The sequence below is a fragment of the Gavialis gangeticus genome, unplaced genomic scaffold (assembly GCF_001723915.1).
Source record: "Gavialis gangeticus isolate Ggan-Ray unplaced genomic scaffold, GavGan_comp1, whole genome shotgun sequence".
Taxonomy (NCBI): domain Eukaryota; kingdom Metazoa; phylum Chordata; order Crocodylia; family Gavialidae; genus Gavialis; species Gavialis gangeticus.
In genome coordinates this window covers 103,513,285-103,523,810 of record NW_017729024.1, presented here as the reverse complement: position 1 = coordinate 103,523,810, position 10,526 = coordinate 103,513,285, and the positions used below count along the sequence as shown (strand labels likewise).

The following is a 10,526-nucleotide window of genomic DNA, read 5'->3' as shown; positions in this document are numbered from 1 at the left end:
CGCTGTGGGGTTTTGTCTTTGTCTGAGGCTGAAGTTGGTTCCTTATTCCCAGTTCCTTATTCCTGGTTCATTTTTCAAAGCTAATCCTTACACAGTTAAAGTATGTTAGTAATGAATTACACAATCTGAAAAGTCAGGATTTCTGGAAATAAGGAGCCAACTTCAGCCTCATTGGTTCTGTACAGAACACACAGGCCTGGGGGCCTGTGAGTTGGCAGACTGGCACTCAGAGCCATACTTTGGGTTGGGCAGGGCTCTTCCCAGACTTCTTCAAGAGCGATCTCCAGGAACCAACTTCAGCCTCATAATGCATGAGTTACTTAAACCCTTGCTCTTACTCTCTCCTTTACTGTTCAGGAGTGAGTGGTTAAGTGGAAGGTGCCTGTTGCAAGCTGTGAGGATTTTCCCATAGTGTGGAGTGCAGGCAGAGGAGCACAGAGTAGAGCAGCTCCTCCCTATTTCCACTTGAGCCAGGGACCAGCTGTCTAGCTGGCAGGCTTCCCTCAGCCTATGCAAGCTCAACCCATCTCTGCTGCTGCTTCCACTCTGGTGTCTTGTCTTGAGCACACAAGGAGGTTTGGTGCAAACATCCTTGCACACATTTGTCAGCTGCCTTGGAAGCTTTGTTTGCCCAAGCCTGGACACTTCCCCTCAGCCTCTCTTCCCTTGTATTAGTTCCACCCTAAAGAGCTGCTTTATTTCTCTGACTGAAGGGCAACAATGATCCTGCTCTGCATCCTCATTTTGCAAGGTAAGGGGGCTTGGATGTGGGTAAAGGAAGTGGCAGGGGGGCGACCAGCAAACTTGCTCCCTGCCGCTGCTCCCTGCCTTGCCTCTGTGGGCTGTTTGCTTGTGGGAGCTCAAACGGGAAGCAAGATTCTGGGAAGGCAGTCTGATTTTGGCAAGTCTGAGGCAGCATCTTTCTCTCAGGGCTATAATTTAAGCTATGGCATCAAGGCAAAAAAACAAGAGCATGGAATGCAACAAGTTTTTTTCTCCTCCTCGCTGTGTCTCTTGCTTGTGCTTCGATGAATGCATGAGCCTGACACTGCACTGCCTGACAGTCCAAGTCACAGACTTGGTGTTATATTCTTCACTAGTCTTTTCATTCTGAGTGCAGAGTGATACTATGTGTGTGAACTGAGCTCTCTTTGTCCCTGCAGTTTTGCCATTTACTGGAGCTGCCTTGCTCTTTGCTGGGTCTTGTGCCTTTGAAGACAGCAGTTGTGGTTATGAATCAGATGAAACATTTTTGCCATGGACTTTAAATGAAGAAGGTAAGGATTTTTTGATTTGGAATTTAAAGGGATATGCTCTACTTAAAACAAGTAATATCAACAAACATCTTTCTGTATCTAAGTAACAAGGAATTACGGAAGTACAAGAATGCAAGAAACTTAAATATTCAATAAAGTTTTTTTTTCAGATTTTATTCTCATTAAATTTTAAGTGGACCCCAGTCAAGTCAGTTCACGTCCATTTCCAGTTGCATTTTGAGGTTCTCAGTCCTGTAATATTGATTTGTAGACACTGCAGGGGGTACTTGTGTGTTTTAAGACACCTGTTTTCTCAGAACTCTTACAGAATTCATGGGCATTTCTATTAGCTTTACTTTTTATTGGGAAAAGCTTGTTTTAATCAAATTTTATTTTAAGTAACCTCACAATATAATTGCGCACATGCTTGCTCTCTTTCTCTACCTACCAACACAAAGCATGAAACTTTGGTCTAACATTGTGGTTTGGGTTAAACAGGTTTTGTGTTTTATACCAGGTATGGAAAAATTCTGTACACAATACCATTACAAGGCACACCTCACAATGTGGTTGTACAAGGTCTTTTCTGGATACAAAGTGTGGTTGGCTTTTACATATCCTTTTTGTTCCATTTGTGGTATCATCAGGTTAAAAGGAAAAACTCTCCATTCTTGTTACTGAGCTTATATTGGACTAACTGATTAGCAGTCAAAACCAAAATATGTCTAGTCAATACATAATTGTTCCCATGTAAGACTTAATGGTCTATTTCTTAGTCCAAATTCCTGCTCATTACACAGGCAGTGTTACCAGAGTACAGATATCCTTTGTAGAATACATACAAAGTGAGTAAAACTGAGCGTGTCTACATATGCATTTACTCCAGACTAAATTTACACTGGTGTAAACTGATCTGGTGTAAATCCTTTTGGGCAGGGATTGACACATGCAGAGATTAGGGGGCAGATTTGCACCCAGTTTTCTGCAGCCCTGCAATGGGTCCCTGCCATTCCAGGAGCTCCAGGCGGGCCAGGAGACAGCTGTCTCTTGGCCCCAGGGGGCTGCCTTCTGCTGGGGTGGGGACAATGCCCCCATGCCCTGGCAGCAGGGAGCTCCTGGCCCTGGATCTGCAATCAGGGGCATGGGGCTTGGAAAGAGCTGCAGAGGAAGGGAGGGGCAGGTCCCTATCCCAATATGCTGGTGGTGCAGCTAGCAGCTAGCTCACGGCTAGCTGCCCCACTGGCAGATCGCGGCAGGGGGCTGGGACCTACCCCACCACTGCAGCTCTTTCCAAGCCCTGTGTCTCGATCACCCCATTGTGGCATGGGGCTGGGACCTGCCCCTGACCAGGATAGTTTCCAGCCAGCCACAGGCTGTGTGGGGAAGTCATCTGCAACCCAGAGCTGGCTGGGGAGTGCTTGAAACAGGACAGTCCCCGGCCACTGCCAGGCTGCATGTGCTTCCCCACACAGCCTGGGGCTGGCTGGGAGCTGTCCTGGTCAGGGAACTGTTCCCATGCAGGGAGCTCCCAGCCCCTGCTCTGTGATTGCAATTATGTTCGTGGAGTGGGGGCTGGGTAACTTGTTCCCAGCCCCCACTCTGCAACTGGGGAGCAGGGTTTGGAAGCTCCCTGCTTCTGGGACAGGAGGACATTGTCCCTACTTGGGCACACCAGGTTGGGGCTGGGGAACAAGCTTCCCAGCTCCCACCAGCAGGGAGCTCCCAGTGCCAGCTCCACAACTGCAGGGCCGCTTCTGAGAGACCATTATCTCCCAGCCTGAGCTCTGTGGTCACAAGCATGTGCATGTGAAGGTGCACATGCTTACTTCGCAGTAAATTATGCAAAGTTAAGCGTCTTGTGTAGACATGCCCACTGAGCATTAAAAATCTGCATATTGGGCTGTTTCACTAGGTATACCATATGCATAAAATAGATTCACATAATAAGAGGGAGACTTATGCTATGTATTTGGGAATTATTTAAACCTGAAGATGGGGTTCAAGAATAATGAAGAGATGGTGAGTAAAAATGGATGTAGATAAATCCCTCCCCTTGTCTGGCTGTTGCAGTCTTCTCACTGCTAAAAGATTTTTCTTTTCCCTGTCTCTGCCTAAATATTTAAAAGTGATGCAGCTAAGTGAATTCAATTTGTTTGTGGAAACACCATGGCAACTTAGTAAGAGGCTCTGCCTCTGTCTTCCCTACTTTGTCTGTTAACATCATACCTTGTCATGCTGGCTCTTTTGAAAGTGGCACTTCCTCCTCCTGATTGTCAAGAAACCAACAAAGTGGTGCTGCTTCAGCTGAGAATGGCAGTGACAACTTGGGAGCAGCACTCTACAGAGACAACAGTAAGGGATGTACAGTCATTCCATGTTATGCAGATTTAAAAAATAGAATCCAACTTGGAATGCCAAAAACCACAATTTTCTGGCTCTTTCCTCTATCTGAATGAACACAGTAGTGTTGTGAGCCAAGCTATAACTAAGCTTTTGTCATTGCAAACCATGTTTTTAAGGATGGATAACTTGCAAAGTTCACTCTGGAAGCATGGTTGGGACACTAGAACTTTAATAGGTATGGTTCTGTCAGTATTTCCATTGTAAACCTTTTCCCCCTGCGTTTTATAACTAAATCACAGCAGTCTATGCTGGCATTTGGCATACAAGGTATTAGTTTCTTAGAAAATGTATTTAGCATGAAACAGAAAGAAGCTAGTTCAAAATGATTTATTCAACATCAGATTTCAGGTGTGCAAACCCAGTTTGCCTTAGATTACTGTTTTACTCAGAAATAGAGAAAAATAGTTTCATTGCTAAGTGATACTTGGAGACCCATGTAGGTGTCTCTGATCAGTGTGTTCATATGTTGTAATTTATTGGCACAACAGAGGAAGCTAAGGATGGGGTGGAAGTTCAGTGCTGATTTGTTCCAGTTCAGGTTGCTTTAGAATCTTTTTATTTTTTCAAAGTAGGATTTTCTGTTTTGAATACGAATAGTAAAATCTCTTCTAGGGACTATTTGACTTGTAGTTTAAAATCTTTCATAACTTTCACCCTATGCAACTCTCAGTAATGTGGCACCCTGTTTAACTGTTGAGACATCTGTAGTTAAACCCTGATGAAAAAATTTCAACTCCATACTTGAAACTTTTTTGCTTAATTGCCAAGGAAGCCAATACCTACTTGATAGCCATGCACAGATTGGAAACAAGCTAAATTTTACTTGTTTTTTTATACCTGTGCACTACCATTTAAAACAGTGGTTTTGTATAGATTCAATAGATGGGGAAATGTTGTTCAGATAGATGAGAACCATATTAAAGTTGGAACTAGTATTGAGTATGTGTACCATGCATTTTTATCCTTTAAATACATTTTTAAAAGAATGATCTGATCTTTTGACATGTTTGCTTGACTGATATTGCAGTCCTCATTTTAACAGAAGTCTTACGGGACAAATCAAATAACTGAAATACTCAGCGTTAAAATCGACATGTGTTATGTTTGAAAGAAAAATGCAAGACTGGGTTCCCCCATCTTGGAATTGGATTTGCTGAAGGTAATCTTGTGTCTTATGAATACCCTTTGACTTGAGTGGGGCTCCCTGGGTCCTTGGCAGACGTTACACTTAGTAATGTCTTACTACTTAGGTAGTAACCTGGCCACATATTCATGCAATTAATGACACAATATACAGAGAATAATCTATGGCTGTTGCACACATTTTGTGTAATAACTTTGTGACTGGGTCACATGGTGCAGCCTGGCCTGGCCACATGTAAATTGAATGTGGCCAGGCTGATCGGTGCTCCCAGCCTTAGTGCACCCCCAAGGCTGGGAACGCTTAACAACCAAAGGACTGGCACTCTGAGCTGGGCATATCAGGCACTTGCTTGCTACTTGCTGGTATGGGATCCCCCTGCAACAGCAATAGGGTGCAGGTGGGGTCTGGGCCCTGGTCCCACAAGCATGCCATCTGCCCTGTATATAGCATGGCAGGTCAGAGACAATTGTTGGGATCGTGGATTAGATCCCATTGTGTCTTTAATTGCCAGGGGCTCTGTGAACCTAATGTTCTGTTTGCATGGATCAGAATACAGGACTGGGTTCTGAAATTGCAAATAGTAAGATTCTGTCTGACAGCAGTTCTGGACCATTCATTTACTACCGTACCAAATGTTTACATTCTAAAATGTAACTGCTACTGGTGCTTTCTGCTAAAAACTGCTGCATAGAAAATAACATAAGAATTAAAATGGACTTAGAATGTTACAAATCTCCTTCAAAACATGCCTGCCTGGTGCTAAGGGAGATAGACGCAAGGCCTGGTAATGTGTTGGCCCCTGTCAGATTGGATCTAAACTGGATAAAAGTGACATACTGCCAGCAGAAGGTTTCCTGGTGTTCCAGTTCAGTTTTCAATACAAAGTTATAAAACTAATGAGGAAATCCAGTTTGTGCTCGAGGTATTGTGTAAAAAGGATTTGCACATTACTAGGTACACTATAAAACATTATGAATTTGTGGCACAGGAAAGAGGTTGTGTTATGTAATCATTGTTTTGAAATCTGATGAGCAACGGATGAGTTAATGTCTGTACAGTGTTTTGAAGATATAAAGAGCTATGTAAGCATTAAATATGATGATTCTGTTATATGCTGGTGACCTTCTGTAACTTTAGAAATTTACTTAGTTAAAAAGAATATACTAACTATCATGCTAATAAAATATCCATGTGGCCTCTGAACAAGGAATCTGTATATAAACTCTGTTTTAGGATTTTGTGAGAGAGAGCAATCTCCCTGGTAGTAACTTCTTGCTTTGTGAAAAAAACCAAAAGGCACGCCTACATGTATCATCATAAGTGATACTTAAATTCAGTAAAGTAGTCAGAATTCATTATTGTAATAATATCTGCCATTACCAGCATCTTGTGTCAAGTTCAAGTCTAGATTTATGTCTAGCTACCTTGTGGATCTGGATTTAGAAACCCCTAAAGGTTGGGTTTATTCAAGGCTGTAATTCCATGTTGAGATTCTGTTAATATGATGGAGCTTTTGTTACATTACTTTTAGATTCATAACCTCCTAATTAAATTACATATCTTGTATAAAAAGTGAGGGTCCCGCTAGCTATATTCGAATTTCAGAATTAATGTACTAGGATTTTACAAATAACTTCAGCATTTTCGCAGGAAAAGACACTTATTTAAGAAAACACCTATGTTTCAGAAATGTAATGGTTTTGTGACAAAGCTGTCTTCTTAGTCCGCTTGGTCATTCATACATCTCACTTTGGCCAAGCTTCAATGGTCCTGAATAGGTTTGATACAGAATTGGTCTAAACCATAAGAATATGCTGCTTGTGCTTCTGTCCATGACCAGGCAACAATTTTGGCTACAGTGGCAGGGACAGGGCCACACATCCTCTGCAATTAGGAGCATATGAGAGCTGCAATTGTAGATGAAGTGGTAACTGCACTGCACAAGTGCTGCTGTGTGGGAGTATTTTTGACCTTTTCCCTCCCTTGCCATTCCATCCTGCACAAGGGCCAGCCATAATGTGGTTTTTAAAAATGGCTTTTTTTTCCCCCACCAAGGATCCTGATCAAAAAACAAAAAGTCATCAATTTGTGTAGCCAAACACACTCTTAGATTTAACCTAAGTATGAGCCAGTGGCCCAAATGCAGCAAATTCCTTTCAGCTCCAGTAAGCTGTTCTCAACTGACCAAAAGGGTAGTATGGGCAGCAGCAGTGGCCTGGCTGGCAGGGGCACAGTTGCTGTTCTTGCATTCACCTCTGGACTAGGGGCAGAAATTACACATCAGAACTAGGGATGGACATTACATAAACTAGTCTAAGTGATCAGAAACTGGTTTAAACCTGTAATAGAATGGATGTTAAGTGCACATAAACCAGTCTGAAAGTGGCTGAAACTAGTTTGAGATAAACCTGGTTGAATATAGTATCAGGCATAACTGATTTGGGTCAAACCAGTTTATGCAATGTCTGTCCCAGACCCCTTCCTGGTTTAACTTAAACCAGAATCCCCCAGCATCCCAGATGCTTTGCAACCCTGGGCGGGGCTTTGCTCTCTGCTCCAGCCCTGCCCCTCTGCTCCCTGGCTGCAGCTTTGGCAGAGATTGCAGGTACAGCAGCATCTGCCTGGCACTCCCTGCTCAAGCAGGGATTCCCCCCTCCCCTCTGCCTTATGCAGACACCTCTAAGCATTAACTAGCATACCACAAGCTGGATACGGTCCGTGCTATAGGAGACAGGACAAAATCAGTGTCCATTTAGGTCTTTTTGGAGTTAATCAACAGGTAGCTGATAATGTCCCTCCATTCCTTCCTTCCTTGGAAAAAGTTGTTTAAGAAGAGCTTGAACTGAGAGAGGCTTTGTTTTGTTTGGTAGGCTGATAACTGCTAACAACTCCCTGTGCAACTCCCTGCTGTGTAACTCAATGTTCTGTTATCAACTCCCTGCTAGTTTCCTCCTGGTGGTAGGGGGGGAACCCTTCCCTAATCAGAGTGTCCTGCCAGGGCCTGGCCACACCCCTTTCAGCTCAGGACTGCGGAAGGGAAGGGAGGGCTGCTCTAGTGCCCCCCAGTGTCTAGCCTGAGCCACTGCAGGCATATGCCTGCATTTCTTCAGTCCAGAGGGGATGTCTGTGTGGTTACAAACTGATTTAGCCCAGCCAGGTTAGACTAACCTGCAAAAATTGAATCAATTCAGGCTCAGGCTTTTTGAATGTCTGTCCCTAGCCAAATAGGTATAAATGTTCAGAAAATGGTTCAAATCTGTAACATAACAGAAGTTCAGTGCACATAAGCTGCTTTCAAAATGGCTGAAAATAATTTAAGATAAATCTGGATGGATGCAGCATCAGAGTTAACTGATTTAAGTTAAAATGGTTTATTGAACTTCTGTTCTGGTTCCCCTCCAGATTCAAGTTAACTCACCCCCAGCAGCCCAGGATGCTTTGCATCTCCCCTGCATCTCCCCTGCAAATGCCCCTCACCCCCCTTGGGCTAGCCTTGGCTCAAGGTGTCTGCTCCAGCTGACACCATTTGGCTTCTGGCACGAGCCACTTCTAGCATGAGCCACTTCTGGAACGTTTCCGGAATCAAAAGTGAATGTCTGTTCACTTGTTTATTGGTTCAATCTATGCAGTTTAGACTTACCTGCGAATACTGAATTGATTCAGCCTCAGGCTTTCTGACTACTTGTACGTAGCCCTAGTGATGCTACTGATTGTTTCTACTAGCAACACTGTATTCTGAAAGGCATGTGGTTGGTAGTTTAAATGTTCATGTTGTGGACTTGTTGGTATTGGGCAGCAATTTTAACAACTGATGTAAGCTCTTTTCTTTGTCGTCTTCACCCATTGTATAACATCCTGGAATGGACTTTCAGCCTCTGCCTTTCCATAATGAAATGAGTGGAGTAGAACCACAGGAACCATGGGACTAGTGATGGCTTCAGCATATGGCACTTGCAATGTCAGCTTTTAGTGTATAACTTTAGTTGTGAAGATGTTTACCCTTATAGACATGTAAGGGTTTACATCTTTGTATTTTTCATCTCCAAGGAAAAAATTGTGGATATTAAGGCCAGGGTCTTTTTTTTTCCTTTTTCTGTGAATTTTAGTTTGCTTAGCTCAGGTCTAGCTTTTTCTGCTGGTAACAATGCATCTCACTTTTATTGTTATTCTCTCAGTCTCTGAAAGCATGCTCCCCTCTGAAAAGCTGTTTGATATTGCTCAGCCTGTGTCCAGCATCTCCCTTTGACCTGGCCTTGAAACAGGAAATGCAGTGCTTGCTTAGCTATTTCTTCTTGTTCTGTGTGTCTATGCAATATGACTTTTCTCAATTGGATAATGAAATACAATTATTAAACTTACTCTTAGGTCAGCTTCAGGTACACTTCCCAGAAATAAAGCTAAGTATAGCTAACCTTCACAAGAGACTTTCTGCATCAACATCTGTCACTGCATGACACCTCCAATACAGCTAGTTTTCCATCTGTTCTGGAAGTACACACAAATCCCAATTTGCTAGCAGTGCATCACTATATCTCAGACAACTTTCAAAGCATTCTTTCTCCACAACATAATAAAGTTTGTAGGAACATGTTTTCATTTACAACTGTCACCAACTCACTACTTAAGGAATCAACAAGATAAGAGTGAAAGCTGCGTTAAAGTTCTTGTTTAATAAATCCAGCAGGAACAAAATATGCCAAAATGCTTGACTTTATACAGAAAGCAACTAAAATGGGGTTATTTGTTTCTATAAATTGATTTGGTGCACTCAATTACCTGGAACAATTATAGTGTAATTAATACTGCAATGTCAAGATACTGGAATTCTTCTTTAAATCTTTATGAGGAAATGAGACAGGAAGGTGTTAGGGAAAGTTACCAGAAGCCAAAGTGTTACAGTAATACAGAGAAAGAGAGAGAGTAGCTCATGATAAAAAGCGTACTGGTGGTGGAAGCAGGGGGCAGGGACAAAGGAGGAGTACACCTCCCTGACCCAAGCTTGTAGGGATTTGGTGAGGAAGGCTAAAGCAGCACTGGAGCTTAGATTAGCTTCTGGGACTAAGGATAACAAAAAGTCCTTCTTCAAGTATATAGGTAACAAGAAGAAGTCTTGGGCTAACATTGGACCCCTGTGGGGCAGGGCAGGGCAGGGCAGTTGGTGACAGATGTGCGAAAGAAGGCAGAACGCTTCAACAAGTTCTTTGCCTCCATGTTCCTGTCTGCTGACAATGGGGTGCTCTCAGGTGACAGCGTAGAGAGGCCCAGGAAGGATGCGAGTCCCCCGACTGTTAGTTCAGACCTAGTTAAGGTTACCTGGAGGGCTTAGATGTGTCCAAATCATCGGGCCCGGATGACCTTCATCCGTGGGTGCTGAGGAAATTGGCTGGTGTCATTGAGGAGCCATTGGCCCGGCTGTTCGAGGACTCCTGGTGCTAGGGTCAATGTGGTCCCTATTTTCAAGAAGGGGAGGAAGGAAGAGCCTGGCAACTACAGGCCAGTCAGCCTCACTTGTATTCTGGGGAAGGTCTTTGAAAAAATTATCAAGGGCCACATTTGTGAGAGCCCTGCAGGGGAAGTGATGTTGAGGGGTAACCAGCATGGGTTCGTGTGAGGCCGATCCTGCCTGACCAACCTGGTCTCTTTTTATGACCAGGTAACAAAGAGCTTAGATGTGACGGAGGAAGTCGATGTCATTTTCTTGGACTTCCAGAAGGCCTTCAACA

At 43.4% G+C, this 10,526-nt stretch overlaps 1 protein-coding gene across 2 annotated transcripts in view; it reads left to right on the top strand.

The window, feature by feature from the left end:
* Positions 1-383: 383 nt before the first annotated feature.
* MAMDC2 (MAM domain containing 2) overlaps positions 384-10,526 on the top strand; it is a 157,844-nt gene continuing 147,701 nt past the window's right edge. Inside the window, exons 1-2 of one of the 2 annotated variants that reach the window (XM_019517473.1) lie at positions 384-751; positions 1,164-1,277. In XM_019517473.1, coding sequence (XP_019373018.1) covers positions 721-751; positions 1,164-1,277 — 145 coding nt within the window. In that variant the 5' untranslated portion in view covers positions 384-720. The remainder of the gene's footprint in view (positions 752-1,163; positions 1,278-10,526) is intronic. The other variant, XM_019517471.1, reaches the window with a different exon arrangement.